This window comes from Anopheles maculipalpis, chromosome 3RL, assembly GCF_943734695.1.
Source record: "Anopheles maculipalpis chromosome 3RL, idAnoMacuDA_375_x, whole genome shotgun sequence".
Taxonomy (NCBI): Eukaryota; Metazoa; Arthropoda; class Insecta; order Diptera; family Culicidae; genus Anopheles; species Anopheles maculipalpis.
Window position 1 is genome coordinate 83,322,846 of NC_064872.1, and position 18,425 is coordinate 83,341,270.

The window sequence follows — 18,425 nt, forward strand, 5'->3', positions numbered from 1 at the left end:
AATTGATAGCCGGTAGATGCAAGCACTGTTTAAGGGTTCATACTTTTAATCCAAGTGAGAAAACTAAGTAAAACTGCCGCCGAATGCCCGTCCTTGTCATTATATCCGATAAACGTCGGTTTGGGTTTAAACGTTTTTACTATAAACTTGTTGGCTTTTTGCTCCGTGCTGTTGTTTATCAAATGTGTGTGTTTTGTTATTCAGAAATCAACATGTGGAAGACATGGTAAAAAGGAATTATATTTCCTCGAATCACGCCGCTGCACACAAGTTTTCATCCGGGTAAAGACGCAAGTGGAGTATACGCAACAACAGAATTGTGAACCAAATAAAGCTCCAACCACGAACTTGCTAACGAATCTGTTTGGCAATTGAAGGAGAACGAAGCGAAGTGAAGTTGAAAAATAACTACGCATGAAAAATCATTTGAAATTGTGAATTTCATTGAATGCGTATTTAACTTAAACTGACACGTGTGTGCGTGTTGTACTGGTTGAGAGGGCAGCACAACGCTTACAGGTACCCAGAAACAACCGGGCGTGTACCGTTAAATCTCAGTTCCAGTGAATTGATCAATTTCAAACAAAAGAAAAATTACAGATCGCAATTGTTAGTATCCACACATAAAAAACGCACACACGAACAGACTCCTTTTAGTCGGTCCGGCGTGCACGCGGTCACCTATCGAAATCGTATTATCGTCCTGCTTCCATTGAATGAGAGAGAACCACACCGCGCTACCACAAACACATTCGCACGTCAAACGTCAAATCGCTGCACTTACGGAAGGGAAAAACGCGCGTCAAGAGAGCGTGAGCATCGCGAGAGTGAGAGTGTGTGCGTGCGGTCGGTGCTGAAAGCAGCAAAGAGAGAGAGAAATTATTCAGCTGAGTGTAGCAGGTAAGAACAGCAACAATGGAATCATTTTACCAGTCATTTTGACCCAAGTGGTTGTGCAGTTTGCTAAATTTAATGTCAAAAACTAATTACAGTTTCGATTTTTTGTTGTAAAACATACTTACAAGACCCTACGATTGCTATTTCACTTTGCAAGCATGGAGCATCTGCCAGGAAGAAACGTTCCATTCGTGGCCGTGCCTTCAACCAGTAAGATCGCCAGTAAACCACTACCACCGTTTGCTGTAAGATCGCAGCAGAAAGCAATAAAATCGGCCACACTGCCGATAGGAAAAGTATCCTCATCGTCCAGGCCGATGCAGATCCGTTCGGCTTATATTAAACCGTATCAACCACTGCGTGCTTCCCGATTGTCGGTCGATACGCGCGAATGTATGGCCAGATTTGCAAACGCGAACAATCATTCCACCGTTGTCATCGGGCAACAGTACCATTCGAATGTTCTCCAGGTTGGGCAGAATCAAGTGCCACAATTTGTACCGGTAACATCAGCGAATGGTGATTTTGTAATAGAGCGAAGTAAGCCCAAATTACCACAGAAACGAGATTTGCCGGAGCCGGACGTAAGCATCATAAAAATTCCTACGGTAAGTCCCGTGTACCATTTTAAAAAAATTTGATTGTTGATTTTTGATTGGTTAACCTGTGTGTGTGGGGTATGAAAGATGCAAATTTTCAAACACTTTTCATACTTCTTCGCGGACTTATGCACGTAAAAATGTGCATCTTCTCCACAATGTACGAGTTTTAATCGAACGTGTGCCGGGAGAGAATGTTGCAGAGCGCGAAACTATAATGTAAACGTGAATCGCGGCGGCCGGCTGTAAGTGTGTGAGACCGTGCGTACGTGCACTGACAGCAGCTGGTTTATCCGACGAGAGTCACGCGGACTCTTTTCCGCTCGCGCGAGTTCGCCTGCTAAGGATGGGAAATGCTCGCTCAGACACACACATATACGCACTAGCGAACAGTCATTTACAACAACGGCAGACAGTAGCAGCAGCAGCAGCAGCAACAATCAGTAGAAAAATAGACATCTCCCAGCTTGATCAGCAACTGACTGATCGATCGTGTCTTTGAGTGTGATTGCAAACAAACAAAAGCATCAGCAAAATCCCACACTGAGAAGGAAAAAGATACAACACCACGATCACATCATATCATCGCCACACGTTATCACGCCTGTTTCGATTGTTTCCAAAACGTAAGTGAGGAACGTTTTCTGTGTATCTTCGTAGCCGCAACACATGGTAGGCGATGGTCGGTCATCGATAACATAACGTGCTGGTGTGAAGCGCACCAGTTCCGAAACGATCGCGCATATTGGGGTTTATATTCTGTTCGGTCAGTGTGCTGCTATTGTTATTCAATTGTTTGCGATAGTGTTGTTGCGATTGTTCCACGGCGTGGGTATGTACTTTCATCGAAACGAACTGTCAAATCGCTCGTTCGAATTGTGCTCACTCGTTATCAGGCTTGTTGTGTTTTAACCACATCTATTTATCGTCTTTCTTGCGTAAAGCAATAGGGATGATGCGAGAGGTAACTACAATAGCAGACCGACATCACACACACACACACTCACCCACCCACCTCAGCAAATCGTTTGTGCTTAATCGGAAATAAATGTGCGTAAGGGGCAAGCAAATTCGCACAACAGTGAGTGCATGAAAGGTTGATGCTGCTCTGCTGCTTATCTTGTGTGAAATTGCAAAGAGACGAAAACACCAAACAAAAAAAAAAAGCTTGTCGTCCGCCCCATTGCAACCAACCCCCACACCCTTTTGTGATGGTCATCGTCGGAACGGTGTCGGATCGCAAGAATCACACGTCACGTTGTGGTGTTGTTCTCAATTTCTCTTAATAATATCGTAAACAAAGAAAGATTCCAAGTAAGGAAAAAAGGCTATCAAAAACTGTCCTGTAAGATATTAGATAAACGCAAAATAATAGAACCCCCCGTGCTCCACACCGCATGGCAGACACACACATACACACGCCCAAGGGGATACAAATCAGTATTAGCAGCAGGTGTGAATTGAATGAATGTATGCAATTTCTTTGCAGGCTGAAAAAATGTGATCTATTTGTGCATTTTGGGGTTGGTGCAACACACGACGATGCACGATGAGATTATGGTGGGGGAAGTAGAAGAAGCAGCAGAAAATATCGTATACATCGTGAAGACAACAAAAGCACGTACTAAGGAAACGCAGAAACAGAGAAACAGAGTGCGAAGAAAAGGCTACACTAGATTTGCTATGAATATTTCGTAATCATGCTGCACACATCAGTCAGTCGTCGTCGCGTTGCACGGGAGAATCAACAACAAGTGGTGCGTTATATACAGCACATGCCACACGCACCATTCCCACATCTGAACGGAGGTCAACAGACAGGAACAAGAATGCGCGTTTTTGGGCATCTTGTTGGAAGTGGAAACAGGATACCGATCAATTTACGCATTTGTAAAAGGGACAAGAAAGCGGTTCGCAAGCAACGTTTTTCATCCCCGCTGTCGTCGGTGTGTGTTGCCATTGGAAACGAAAGCGTTACAGTGTTCGTCCTTCAAACTTTGCTGGTCGCGGCTAGTGAACGGAATGGCTTTTGTAGCTGATAAAACTCCCATATAGATCTGTATTACCTTGATATACTTGCATTAAGGTCATGGTGCAGCGTAGCACAAATTTGCACACACTGGATCCCTATTTTGTTACACCCGGGACCCCGTGAATTGGGCTGTAACGCTTCCACCGTAACACGCACGGTAACGTCGCGTAACGCCGCTCTATCGAAGGTCGATAGAATGAGAAGAAGCGCGCGCACACACACAAATAAAGTGCTCTACCGCTTTCTGTCTCGCTCTAGCTCTCTCGCCTACTTTTGGGGGCTTTACGTTACGAACGGAAAGCGTACATCATCATACACACACGGCATCTAGTGCGCGGTACGTTTCGTTTGTGTGTGCGGTGGACGTGCAATGCGTACGTGTGTTTTCTGGTTTTCTGCTCTGGCAAGCAAGTACTACATGTACCGCGCATGGTGTTGCTAAACGAAATCAGGTTCCCTTTCGCAAAAAGGTTTCGGCCTCTCGCGTCTACAGAATCGACCTGGTCTGCTGGCTGGTGGTGTGTCTGCCTTTTTCTGTATTATTAAGCTCGGTCGGTCGTGCGGTACTACTACCGGAATTTTGGGCCCCCCCCCACTAGAAGAGGGAACATGTGATTATTCTCCCGGTGGAAGGTGTGCTTGCGCCAGAGAAGAGGACAACAATAAGCCAAACGTTCGATGCGTGTACTAGAATGTGCCACATGGTTTAGTCAGAAGACCCCAGTCAGTCAACGGAAGTTGTTCCGTCCTTCGCTCCGGGATAAGGTGAACGTGCAGGTTTGGTGTGTTTGGTTCCACTTTTTCCCTGGTGGGGATAGCACACTGCAGCAAAGTGGCCTGCAACTGGTTTCATTTTCACCGAACTCTTGCACGCACGCATCAGCTTCGTACCCCAATTGCACAACCTTGATATTATTGGCAATATTCAAGCATGGCTGTACATGGCATGATTGTACCGTCCAACAAGCGTTGAATTTTGGGTGAGTTAGTTTCTGCTGTACCTAACAGTAAAGTGTTTTATAGTCCTTCATTTAATCACGAATTTCTTTTCTGTCCCTCCGGGGTCCGGTTTGGTGCCATTATTTGCTTGCAGCTTGTACTCTGTAGTATAGTCGCTCTGTATAAGGGAAAACAACCGAACCGTCAGAAGGCAACGAGAAGCGCACACACATCGTGGTAGAGAAGGTGCCAGTAGCCACGTTTGACAAAAGCTCACCTCACAATCCGCACCACCCAAAAGTCCGTTGTTCGGTGCGTTTTGGACAAGGTGTTATTGGTGTTGCGGTGGTGGAAAATTGGTAAAATAATTTATGCGCCTCTTTTCTACGCCCCACACGAGCCAGCAACACACACCCGTCGTTACACATAAGCGAAGCTCATAGTGCAAATGAATCCAAGATATAATCATCGCATCATCTTATCGGGGGAGGGCCTCCGTAAACTCTGTCCTGTGGCCGCACCCTCTCACTCGTTTCATGTTCCACGCGTGTATGATTACCGCTGAGTGAAAACAAAAAAAAACGAACAAAAGTGATTTTTCTTCACGAAATCGATGAATCCCTTATGCATCATATTTTTGTTTCTGTACTAAGCAGAGCCTCACGAAATATACACTTTTGCCTCTGTAGGCGCTTCTGTTCGGCGTTGGTTGTTATCAGATGTTTAGGAAGAGCATTAAACTGGTGAAGTGTTTTGTGTGTGCATTAGCAGAAAAATGCTTGGCTCAGCAAGTTCGCTGCTCATCGAGACAACTCCGTGCGTGGACATCATGTTCGACAGTTTACAAAAGATGTGATTAATTTAATGTAACAGCAAGGTGATAAATTAGGTAATGCGTGTGTGCTTGTTTTAGAAAGTTTCAGCATCTGTCAGACAACGTGCGCTCCGTTATCCACTTTTGTGCTGTGCGAATCATTATTTTGAATGTGCGTAAAACGAGCACACTTGGTGCGTGTGTATGACGCATGTTTGTTTAGAGGATTCGTCACATATTCCACCACGCTCCGTAATCCCGCAATTCGGAATTGTTTTTTGACAGAACGCTGCGGTACGGCATTGGTATGAGCCCATCATCATACAGCAGATCAGTCGTTGATCGATCGCTGTACACTCTTCTATAGCAACGGTTGTGGAGATTAGCCCCGATTTTCATATGGGTTGCTGCTAGGGCGCGTGAAATTAAAAGCAAATGTCAAAATTTATCGCCTTTTGTATTTACTTGATCATTAGCTAGCTTTGAGCACGGCGAAAAGTGACGTCATGAAAGTAAAGTGATTAAATTGATAATTTTTTTTTTGTTAAATTTTCCATTTTGAAACATGGCACAGCAGCTAATAGACAATTATGTGGCACGCGAATAGAACATGCACCAAGGTATGGTGACATTCGCCAAGTGAATTCTGCTTCCACTTTCTTTGCCCTTCTTTATCCATTTCAAGTGTACGGCGAATGCAGTTGGCCAACATCGGTCAACTTCATTGTGATATTGTGTGATTACAACAATAATAACACAGCTGAGAAACCGTTTTTCGAAGCAAATACATTCCAATTTGTGAAGTATGTGTCACATGGCACATACGCATACACACGCCTATGTACGTTTCACGAGCTTGCTCTCCCTCTCACTGTGATGTATAGGTGTGTGTGTGTGTGCGTGCATGCGATGCACCGATAGTGCATCCAACAATCCACCAACACAGGTCGATATTATTGTGTTCGAATGCATCCGTAGGCACGGGGATATAAAGGCAGCATATCCTATACAACACCGCAAATAAAGTTTAGTTCCTGTAGCAGCCGGTCCGATATGTTGGGATAGGCGGTACTGTTGTGTTGTGTGACACGTGGTGTAGGAGAAGGATGTCCTATAACGAAGGTGACAGTGTGTGCATTAGAAACGGTTTTTGAGATAAAACTAAAAACGATCGTTAAGAAAGAATCACCCCCTCTATTGAGTAATGAAGTAATATAAAAAGAAACATTAAATTAAATCACTAATTTGCGTTTCTCATTTTCCTTCTTTTCACTTACATGAATTCACGCTGTCACCGCTGTGCAGGTTGTCAATAACAACGTGATGTCGTATCAGCAGCAGACAATAAACGGTCCATCGACAATCGTGAAACCGAACCTAATTCCGGCCTTGCCGATCGCCAACACCACCGTAGTAATGCCGACAGGTTCCTCCGGAACGATCAGTGATCTAAAGCTGATTGCTGCCACAACGCCGACCTCCGCCTTGAAGATGTATCGTCCAATCGCACCGAAAACCACCACCGCGGTGATGATGATGACCAACACCAACTCTACTGCTGCTTCGCCGACAGCAACCACCGTGTCCTCGATACTGTTATCGCCAACGGTCTCATTCAGTGCGACAACGACTACGGTTCCGATGGTGCCTGTTGGTGTACCATTGACGACGACGGTTTCGAACGGTGTACCGACAATGGTTATACCGGCGGTTGTAAAATCGAACCTTATCCCGGCAAATCAGGAACAACAGCCACCACAGCCTGCACTGTACGCTGGTGGTTCCAAACTGATGCTTCCTTTGGGCACTACCATTAAAGTAACACAGCATGGAGCTACCTTTGCACAGCAGCCACTTCCTGTGCAGCCGTCCACTGTGATGCCAGTCAGCACCGCTGTCAGCAACCCACAGTTGCTGCACACACTCGTTCAGACACCAACGTCGGTTTTGCCATCGCTAAGTACGATTTCACGTGCTAAACCAGCTCAATCGCAACAACCTGCCAAAGTGTTATTAAATGCTAGGATTCCCATCACCACCACAAGCGCTTCAACCTTTGGATCTTCATCATCAGGAACAGCTGCTTCAATTATCCCAACGAATATTCCGCCCTTGTTCGTGCCACCAAACAAGGCAACGATTGGTACTACAACCGTGACAAAACCCGTTACCATGCAGATGGCTACAGTTTCTGCAGCAGTCACAAAGTTAAGCGATGTAGAATCACAACGGATAATGATCACAGGATCACCCACCGTTAGCAGCAGCAATAGCATCATCATCAATAATAACAACAACCTGGACCAGCGCCGTATGTCGATGGGAATTGTAAAGGCCACTGCTGCTGCAACCATAGAGCAGCAAGAGCTAAGGAAGCCGATTAAAGCATTTCCTATTCCTGTGCTAAGTTCGTTCACAGCGTCCCAATATCCTATCCATCCGCCGCAGCATCAGCATCCGCAACAACCTCCTCAGCAATCGGATCAAATTTCCAACTCCATTCTTAACAAAGATCGTTCTGTTTTGCTCTCGACAAATTCGCGTGCATTGGTGGAAGAATGCGGCAAAAAAGAGAATGTAAATGTATCACTTCAGCTAGAAAATGAAGCAACAACCGTAGTTCTCACGGAAGATGACGAATCGTCCAACGATGGGTCCATGTTGGTGATGGACCTGGAAGAAAATATTACACCCGAGACGACGACGAACCATGGGGAGAAACACATTCTCTCTAGCCAAGGCATGGAACGGGTGTCACTAATTGCCCAAGCAAATGGCGAAGCCTTAGTGCAGGTCGACAACGAACAGGCACAGTTGGACGATGAATCGAACTGCTCGGAATCTGCGGTGCATAGTCGTCAGCAAGCTAAAGAGACATTTGCTTTCCAGCTAGAGATGCCTAAAACTCCCGAAAGAAGCGGATCATTAAAGCGTACCAGCTGTGGCGAAGGTGATGGTGGTTCCGGGTCCTCTTCGACCAATGCAAGCCCTCGGTTGCAGAAGCGATCTTCCTCGGAGCATCTACAGTCGATGCAAAGGGGGGCCCAAACGCATGCTGTAGCTTCTACCGCACCAAAGGTAAATTCACTTCGAAGACGATTTTCGGAGATTGCTGCTGTTAAAACGGCATCAACCGGAGTTACGATTCCGTTTACGGATGAAAATTACTTTATTCCGCTTCCTTCGCATGCGCGCAAAATTGAAGCGCGTGCTGTTGACGATCGGGACTCTAAAGCTTCCACTAGCTTGGCACAGCCAGCTAAGGTAGCAGCCCCGTTACCACCATCGAACCTTTCCCTGCTGTGCAATGAAAAAATCGATTTACCGAAACAGCTCGAGGAAGTGTTGAAGAAACGGCCATTTAGCAAGACAACACAGGTTAAGGCATCAAACAACAAGAAACTCAGCTTAATTGACCCGGAAAACGAACAGATACCGGAGCTGGTTCCATTCGAAGAAGTTCGTCGCAAAAAGCAACGATTGGCAAAGGAAAATAGTGTTGACCGCAGTACCAACAGTCGATCTACCTCGATGTCATCCGATAGCAACGTGCTGCCAGCTGGCAAACAGGCACGCCCCAATGCATCAACGGAACCATCTGCAAAGAAGACGGCAGCAGGATCATCGGGATCGCGAGCCAAAAAATCATCCACAGCTGGGACGCAAGTTATTACACCGTCCGAATCGTCCACCAGCCTGCAGGATGACGGTAGTACAGTGTCCGACACGTCGACGGTGGCCGATCATCTGCGCTGGTACGATGGTATCGGATATCTGAGCGAAAGCACGATGCACTTTGAATTTAACAAGTTTGGCATCGTTCAACCACTGGCAGACGAAGCGTACGATCTGCACCGCAACACGGACGTTTATCATGACTTGCAGCTGCCGCTGAAGACGCGCCCGTTACAGAAACGTGCCTCGCTCTATGAAACGCATGATATGTACAAGTGTGAGGTGTGCTTGGAACGTGGACGTGCTGTGGATTTTGTAACACCAGATTTTTGTAGCATTAGCTGCGTTCGGGAAAGCAGCAAAACCGCTTTGCGCGATTACATCCTAAACTCAACACACGCTCTTCAATGTAATGCTTTACTAAGGGAATCCAAGGTCCAACCTAAAGAGGAACAAAAGGATCATGATGGGGAAGAAGCGAAGCTAAACGATAAGCAGCAGCCGTCACGGTCCAAGAGGAAGCAGTCGGTAAAGAAAAATGTGAAGAAAACGCCACCTTCCTCCAACACGACGATCTCCTCCACCAGTGACGATGATTCTGTCAGCTCACTTAGTCTAAATTCGAGCGCTTTTCTCAAACGACAAGCGTTACGAGATTTGCTACCACCATCGCTTGATGACGGCTCTCCTACACCATTGGCACGGCCTACCGCACTACAACCGATCGATGGTAGCGAGGAGACGGAATTTAATTGGCAGCAATATTTGAAAAAGATAAACGCCGAACCGGCACCAACTTATCTGTTCGGCCCGAAACCATACCCACTGGCTGGTGCTAACGGAGCCGTCGAGAACCTGTTCCGCGTCGGGATGAAGCTGGAAGCGATTGATCCGGAAAATAGTTCCCTGTTCTGCGTCTGTACGGTGGTCGAGGTACGTGGTTATCGGTTGAAGTTACACTTTGACGGTTACTCAACCGAATACGATTTCTGGGTGAACGCGAATTCGTGTGACATCTTTCCGCCGGGTTTTTGCCGTAGTACAAACCGTACACTACAACCACCGGCCAGCTTCATAGGGCAGGCATTCAGCTGGGCAAACTATTTGCACGAAACGAATGGTATTATGCCAGCTAAAGAGCTTTTTGCACATCTGAATCAGAAGGTAAGTTGAATCGAACCTGCAGCAAGTGATGTATGTAGAAGGATGGATTTAAATTTGCTTTGCCCTTTGTCATCCGCTGCAGAGCGATAGAAACAAGTTCGAGATCGGTATGGCGATTGAGGCGGACGATCTAAAAAAGTCGGGCAAAGTGTGCGTCGCTACGGTTGCAGACAAAATGGGCGACCGTATACTGATACACTTTGACGGATGGGACAACCGGTACGACTTCTGGGTGAGCATTTACTCCAACTACATCCATCCGGTGAACTGGCATAAGGAGAACAACGATAAAATCACCGCACCGCCTGGTAAGTGCTGTCTTTTTTCTGTATTTTAAAAGTCTCTTCTTTGGCCTCCCGGTTCTCGTGTGAGGGTATGATCAATGAAGAATCTCTAAAGAAACTCCATCGTCCCCCTGTAGTGAGGACTGACTTACCTCTCTACGTAGTATTCATAAGTCAAAACGGTCAGGCCGTTCCTACGAAAAAAAAAAATCACATCGATCGTGAGTTTCAGCTCTTTTGATTTCTTTTGAAGCTCAATTTCTTCTGAGGCTCTATCACTTCATATTCTTTTCAATCGATTGTACAGCAATCTTGTCCAGGATCTTCGTCAGCTTTTAGAGAGTCCTGAAGTCAATAACAATAAAACTGTCAAACCTTCCAGCCCATTTTTGCCGCTGCTTTATAACTAACCAATGAATACATTTCAGATTGGAACAAACCGTTCGACTGGGATAAGTACATTCGCTACAAATCCCGAACCAACCTCGGCTCTACCAGCAAGGCAGAAAAATCACTGTTCAAAACGCGCCCCCCAGTTCCGTTCAAACTTGGCCAACGCCTGGAGGTGGTCGATCGAAAGCAGAAAAAGTTGATTCGCCCTGCGAAAGTTGTCGCAATCGATGGGTACGAAGTGAACCTTTGCTTCGAAGGTTGGCCACGAGAGTACGCGTTCTGGATTGAGGATGACAACACGGATCTGCATCCGGTGAATTGGTGTGCCCGAACAAAGCATCCGCTAGAACCGCCTCCAAGTACGTGTGAGAGGGCGCAAAGTCACAGACAGCATTGCATTGGCGAATTATTTTATAATTCTTATCTCTTTGTCGTTTGTTTTCGTGCGGTGTAGACTTTTTGCTAGCGAGCTGCACGTACGATGGCACATGCGATCTGAAGTTCTGTATGAGCCGAGGCAACAGCAAGTGTCCGCAGAAAAAATTCCACGACCGTCCGGCCGAATGTCCATACAAGCGCGCCAACTGGATGAGTGAAGATCGAAAACCGCTCCGCATTAGCCATGAGTATGTGCCAGCTAAGGCTTTATATTAGTAGTTTTCCGATCCTTTAATGATGAACGCAAACACTATCCTTTTATCATGTTTTCTTGCAGCCAAGTTCAAAAACACAACTACGAGGAGACAACACAACCAAGACAGCAGGACACAAAGTCCGGAAGCCGGAAAACTGTGGCCTCATCCGCAATCAATGTAACAAAGGTAGAGGAAGTAAATGGACGCACTAGCGATGCCTCCAACTCACCTTCCCCACTCATACCGGCCAAGCGTATTAAGCAAGAGACGGAAGATCTACTCATCGCTGCTACCTCGACTGCTACCACACCGACGCCCCCACCGTCCCGTGATCCTTCCAAGGAGCGTATAGTGCGGACAAAAGAAGTAGAACCTACTGCCGCTAATAGTAATAGTAATAGCAACTCTTCGACGAACTTCGCTCCACGGGCTGCCGAAACATCCATCCGTCTCGCTCGTCCAGTCATTGAGGAGTACGGACCTCGGTTAATGCATTCGTACGAAGTTTGGCAACGGCATTCCCGTTACCTAGATGAATGCACCGAGCAGACCGGTGCACTGCGCAAAAATCCTCTCCACTGGACGACGGACGAGATGGCCCGATACATTGAGCAGCTGCCCGGTTGCGCTGAGTATGCCAGTAAGATCCGTCACGAAGAAATAACAGGCCGCTCGTTTCTGAGCTTTACGCAGTCTGATCTGATCGATTATCTTGGCGTGAAGATGGGTCCGGCCATTAAGCTCTACAATCGGATCATTCGATTGCGTCAGCTGGTGACAACAAAGTTCATCCAGTTGTAGACCCAGATGGCGTACACCGTCCATCAGAATCAGAATCATGTGGAGAATGGTAAGCTTTCGTGGCCGCGTGTATGTTTGTGTGATAACCTGTTTGGACAATTTTCGTACTGCGTTTATTTGATTGTTTTGAAGATGAAACAAAGGTGTAGCCTTTCTATTATTGGGCCACATTTTTGCACACAACCGTAAAGTGCATTTGCAATAATACAGTTTGATAGAGTGGAGGTATCTTAGTACGAGTCATATTATTGCCAGTTATCGCAATATTCAACCTGAAGCCCTGGTCAAGAGCATTGATCTATATATTTAGTATTTCGAATTTCATTTTTTCATATTTTTTTTCGCATCATATCTCGTACAGCATATTTGTATGTACATAAGTAGTTTATTGTTAAAATGTCTGAAAACGGATGTAGAGTAACAATTTTTTATCTATTACTGCTTGGGTTTGGGATATATTTATATATTTCAACCACCGACCGATCCTAATGTATATATTGTGCACACAGGCGTTCTGTGAAATCTTTCTCCCATGCGCACTCATTTGAGCTATAGTGTAAGTTTACATTAATCGTCAATGAAATGCTGGTATATAGGGGATTCACAGTTCTAGAGTTGACCTTAATTTAGTCTAGATAACTGTTTACGATTATTCTTCATTAATTACCACTAAACTAGGATTACGATACCGCAGGAGATGTATATAAGATGAGCTATAAAAACAGATTATTACTCTAGATGCTAGATTTAAAATTTTGCTCCCGTACATTTATTTTGATAGGGTTATTTAAAAATAAAATACTTCATCCATTGCATGTCATTGGTAACAGAGTTGTGGACACATTCGAATGTAGATGGAAACTGTTTTGGAATTGGAAATCAGATAAAAAGAATTTTGGTTGATTGAAAAAATTGAGCTTAGGACAAGAGGGGCCAATTTACCTCTGTCTATTAGTAGATATGGCTTGGTCATTTTCGATTCCGAAGCCTTGTAGTATTTCATTGAGGCCCGTTATGCTCGAACGACGAGGACGAGATATTTTATTAAAGAACAAGGCATATCAAATAACAACTCTTTGTGGTTAATGTCCTAAATAAAGCCGATTTATTCGGTGCAATGCAGTAGTGACATGGGTTCTGGGCTTGCGCAGAGCAATATAGGAGACTGGGCGGAGAAAAGAAAAAATATGTTCGCTGCACACCAAACAAAAAGATGCTCAAGAGGATTTTTGAGAGTCGTACAATTTAAATTGGCACTGGACCATTCAGCCTGTCAAGTCTTTTTACGACTTCGACCTGGACATAGTCGTCCAATAACACATAAAGTCAATATTTATGTACAGAGAATTTAACCCGGTGATGGACGCACCTGTGCCCTAAAACGCACGTGGTGCATCATCACCATGGGCACTAAGCGTTGTTCAATATAATATTTATTAGCTAAAACTTACATTCATTCAAGTGACACACATTTACATATCGTTAAGATCTATGTCTCTGGCCGTGCCGACACCGACGACTTCCTGGCGGACGGCTTCACCCTCCGTTTGTGAGATTCGCGCTAGCGATGTCTCACCTTCTTGTTGGAGCTGCCCTTCTTCATCGAACCGATATTGCTCGCTTTAAGTTTGGCGGTGCTGCTAGGCGTGTTGCTACTATTCGTTGCCGCTTCTTTCACTAACCCGGAAGTGGTGTTGTTCGATTCCTTGGCAGTGGGTGAAGAGGCCCGGTTCAGCAGTCCAGTCGCCGCGCCAGAAGACGATTTATCGACGGAATTTGCCTTCGACTGATTGGTTATCGCTTTGTTGACGGAATTCTTCAGCGGTCCATCCGCCGTCGCCACAGCCGAGCCTGCCACTGTGACCGGTGTAGATGGTTCGCGGTTCCCGGCGGTAGAGGAATGATTCACGGTCGAGTGAGAACCGCCGACCTGATTGTCGCTCGAGTCTTCGTTCGTCATCGAATCGGATTCGGAGTTCCGGTCGTGCTTTGAGTCACTCGTATCCACCAACCCGCTGACGGCCTAAAGTGGTAAGAAATTGGAAGCGGTTCGTAAATGTTGCATCCACCTAGTCATTAAGCTATTCTTACCGCCATCGAGGTGATTGAGGATTTGGAAAAGAGACGCTCCGCTTCCTTGAACTTTCTGTTTCGTTTGTCCGCCTTGGAGTTGGTGGTTTTGTTTGTGGTCAGGTAGCGATCCCAGCCGCGTATGATGTTTCCGTACAGTTGCGTATCTTCCAGATAGGAACCCTCGAACGCATAGATTTGCCGCTCCAGGTTGGCAAGTGTATCCTGTAGGAGTAAAGTTCTGCATTTTACGATCGTTTCTAATGTTGATATTCATCAGTAATCATGGCCAATGTAGTGTCCACCATCAGCGAGGGTGTAAACAACAACAAACCAAACCCGCAACAACGCTTACTGAAATTTCTGCCTTCCGTTTTACGAGCTCGACAAGCTCTGTGCGGCTGTCGATACTGTTGGAAGATTTCGTCGACATTTTGGGCGCTGTTCAGTATTAGCGTTATAAGTATCGGTTGCTGACAATTTACAAACTAGTTCCGCGGCACACAAGCTCGGAATTACAATCGATCTCTTCGATTGTTTTGGGACTCCACCTTCAGCGCGCACAACAAACAACAAGAACGGCTCAGCAATTGACAGCAGTTTGACAGTCAAACGTTCAGGTTACAGCAGCAACTAGAGGGGGAACGAGCAGGCTACCGAGACGCAGTCGGAAAGAGATGCCAATTGCGCGTTTTACGCCATTTCTCGACGGATTCGAAATTTTAGTTTGGATTTTCGAAAGTTCGTGCCTTTATCATTTTTCCCAATTAGCAATGGTATTGTAGATTATTTATTATCCCTGTAGAACGGCCAGGTTGTATTGTTAACGATATTGTTGATTATTTGCAATCAATTGATTTACGACCGTCTTGTGAGGCTTGAAGTTACAGGAGAGCGTCTTAATCAAGAGGTAGTCAACTGCCTTATTTTTCAAGATCGTTGCTGGCAAAAACGTACTGATACGGGCATAATTTGATTTTGAGAATGGCTCCGGCCTTCGCACGACAGGATTAGAGTTAAAATCCCATCCAGACCGTTTCCCTTTTTTGAGAACTGACTATGCAACTACTTGGTATTAGCAAATTTAGTGAGCCATTGGATGGCCAGCCTGACCTAGCAGATTGTTGAGCCAAAAAGAAAAGAAACTGTGAGCAAAATCAAAATGTAGCGATTGTCACAATTTTAAGAATAGATGCCGACCCAAATCCAAGATGGTCTGGTGAGGAAGAAGAGGTAGGGAGAAATATATTTATCAGTTAATTTCAAACTCCAACTTCCAAATAGAGAAAATGAAATTTAAAAAGAGGACATGAGAAGGTAATGCACCTCATTGCCAACAACGATGACAACACATAAAATTAACCAAATGAAATTGTTTTTTGGGATCCAACTTTCAGGCTCTACAAAATTAATATTTTTAGGTAGATTTCATTGAAAGTCTAAAAATTTGTTTAAACATTCTTTTCTGCATAGTAGTATATAAAAATTTGATATATTTATTTCTTCAGATGTCATCCATTTCGACCCGCGGACAATCCGGTGTAGTATGTGTATGTGCGTGTGTTTCTCGCTGCTGCCGTTCTCTCAAAACGCGCTGGTAAGCTCGAACGGCCATATTTTCTTTCACTTCGGATAAAAATAAAATGCCATTTCACGCGAAATCGGCGTAACGGGCGTGTGGTGTGGTGCGTAATTACACTGGCAAAGAAAGAAAGTGTCGCTTTTACACCGATTGGGCGAGTTTGCTAATCGTTACGGCTGCTGATTCTTCCTCCAATCGTTCCACCGTCTGGGAGTGCGTAGTACAGTTGGCCAGATTTCATTGCAGGTGATTAAAAATATTGGTAATCGTGGTTGTCGTCGAGTACGTGTGTTTTGAGCACGAAATTGTAGGCACACGTGTTTGCAAGAGTTTGCAGAAATTCATTAGATCTTGGTTAGGAAAATTGGCGTGGGAAAAGCATTCATGAAGGAAGTGAAACCCGTGGGGTCAAAATTTCTTTCTTTGGATTCGTACATCGTGTTTTCCGTATGTGGTGATGACGACATGGTTTGGTGCGATCGTGGTGTGAGATGGTGGATCGCCTTCATACGGTCTTCGCGCTACACACAAACACGCAGCCACACACGGCATGTGCGTGCGTGGTTCGTAGTGTTCGTGTGCCGTGTGTTCACGTATGCGCCCGTCCCACTGTGGGTAGTGTTTCTGAGTGTGTGTGAGGCGGTGATGTGCAGCAACACACATCGTACTCGGCAACCGTTGGCTGCTGCTGCTGCTGTTCAGTTGGCTTTCCGAGTGCATGGCTGCCCGTTGCTAAGAACTAGAACCAACTGCATTTTGTGTACGGTGCATCAGGCGGCTGTGCAAGTGTGTGTTTGTGTGTGCGTAGGGTTCAAGAAAGTTGGATTCATCTCCTTGGAAGATTTGCACCGGTTGCAAGGGAAGAAATTGTAAGAATAATGCACAAAAACCAAGCCATGTCAATCGAGATAAAACAAGAGTAATGATGGTGATGTTGCGTTTTTGCCGTTTTTTAATGGATGGAAGGCAACCCCGTCTCCTGGTGTGTGTGTGTGTGTGTGTGTGTGTGTGTGTGTGTGTGTGTGTGTGTGTGTGTGTGTGAATGTCGTTATGCTCTCGAGGTGTAGGGAGGAGTAGTAGAAAAGAAATAAAATAAATGCGTGCCTTCGTACTTTGAACAACCCTTGGCTGTTATAACCCTCTACTGCTGGAGGAATGTAGTTCGAACCCGTGCTGTGCTGTGTGTCTGTGTGTGTGTGTGAACAACGAACGTGTTGGGTTGTGTTTTGTGTTCCGTGACTGTACCCAATTCCTTCGCGTACATTCAGCACAGGACCAGCTCACAAAAAAAAAACGATTATTGCAGGCAACAGTCACGGGCAAGGAATGGGCGACGGTGTTTGTTCCGTTCATCCAATCGCAGTTTATCCAAGTGTGTCTGCCTGCTATGTGTAGCTTATTGCCATCCATTTCGCGTTGTAAGAATGGAAATTTTTTATTCTACATGTGACTCGAAGTATCCGATGCTTAGCACTTGCTTTCGTGTATTTTGAATCTTAAGAAGTTCTCCAAAGTAGCGTAAAGACAAGTGCATTGTGGGTAGCATTTTAACGCAAAGAAGCAGCAGTAGACTGATCCTCCCACTTACATTCCGCGGTCGGTCATGGTCTTGGTTGTCTCCGTCTGCTGAAGTTCGACACGAAAATCGGACCAAAAAGGAAATGGCGTAGATAACTTTACAATACGCCTCGCGCGCGCCTCTGGTCAACGGACCCCTTATTTTAAGGCATTTCCGTATCCCATAATAGCCGTATCCGTTTATCGTTCGCATTGGAAAAAGGGATGGGATGGCATATATATGCGTATTATCATAATAATCATCACACCACCACCACACACAGGGAAAGGCATGCTTCGATTTAGTGATGTTTTATTGTGATAAGGATGTAGAAGGATATTCTTAGCGTAATTTAATCGCAGCAAACATTGACGAAGATGGGACCATTCTTCCGTACTTTCCCTCGGATATAGTGTGCTAGCTTGTGCTCCACAGCGCTATAAAACTTTTTCTCGTTTCCGTTCGAAAAGTCCAACAACAGTGGAACAAGGTTAAAAATTATATCCGCAACGTGTGGTGTAGTGGTGTCATACATTTACATTTGTTCCATATCGCATGTGTGAAATAATTAAATTGTGGCGTGTGTAGCTCGTTTGCAACCGTGAATTATGGTGGTGACGTGTTGTTGAGTTTGTGTGGAAAGTTTAAACATTTTATAAGCGAATGTAAACGTGCCTCCGCTTTTAAGGAAGCTGTAGGAAAATATTTCCCACCACATATGGTGCTACAGTTACAATTTTAGTTTTTCTTATAATTCTTTTATATTTTAAAATCGTTCCTAATTGTTTTCTGTTCGGTGCCTTTATACTTTCTGCAGGATATTTTTGTGGGGCTGATGTATGTTTACTAAGGCTCGCGGTTTTCCGGTATTACCCTTGCGAGAAACGTATCTTCACAACGTCGTACGTCGTCGTAGTAGCGAAACGTAGAAATAAACGCAAAGGCGATACGATAGTGCGAGCAAGAGATAGTGCACAAGCGT

General features: G+C 45.3%; 3 protein-coding genes across 3 annotated transcripts in view; 2 read left to right on the forward strand and 1 right to left on the reverse strand.

Annotated features, from left to right (window-relative positions):
- The first annotated feature begins 1,055 nt into the window (after nucleotides 1-1,055).
- On the forward strand, nucleotides 1,056-12,233 carry LOC126561076 (uncharacterized). Its single transcript, XM_050217022.1, has 6 exons — nucleotides 1,056-1,505; nucleotides 6,575-10,120; nucleotides 10,203-10,428; nucleotides 10,833-11,156; nucleotides 11,252-11,423; nucleotides 11,513-12,233. Exons 1-6 carry the CDS (start codon nucleotides 1,056-1,058, stop codon nucleotides 12,231-12,233), a joined length of 5,439 nt encoding a protein of 1,812 aa, XP_050072979.1.
- The window catches only part of LOC126563232 (trafficking protein particle complex subunit 1), a 117,445-nt gene continuing 102,455 nt past the window's right edge, over nucleotides 3,436-18,425 (forward strand). Inside the window, exon 1 of the mRNA XM_050219860.1 lies at nucleotides 3,436-3,441. The gene's annotated coding sequence lies outside the window, so the exon portion shown is untranslated. The remainder of the gene's footprint in view (nucleotides 3,442-18,425) is intronic.
- LOC126562870 (chromatin modification-related protein MEAF6) lies at nucleotides 13,747-14,757 on the reverse strand. Its single transcript, XM_050219465.1, has 3 exons — nucleotides 14,659-14,757; nucleotides 14,325-14,528; nucleotides 13,747-14,256 (listed from the first exon to the last, which is right to left on the reverse strand). Exons 1-3 carry the CDS (start codon nucleotides 14,734-14,736, stop codon nucleotides 13,795-13,797), a joined length of 744 nt encoding a protein of 247 aa, XP_050075422.1. The 5' UTR covers nucleotides 14,737-14,757; the 3' UTR covers nucleotides 13,747-13,794.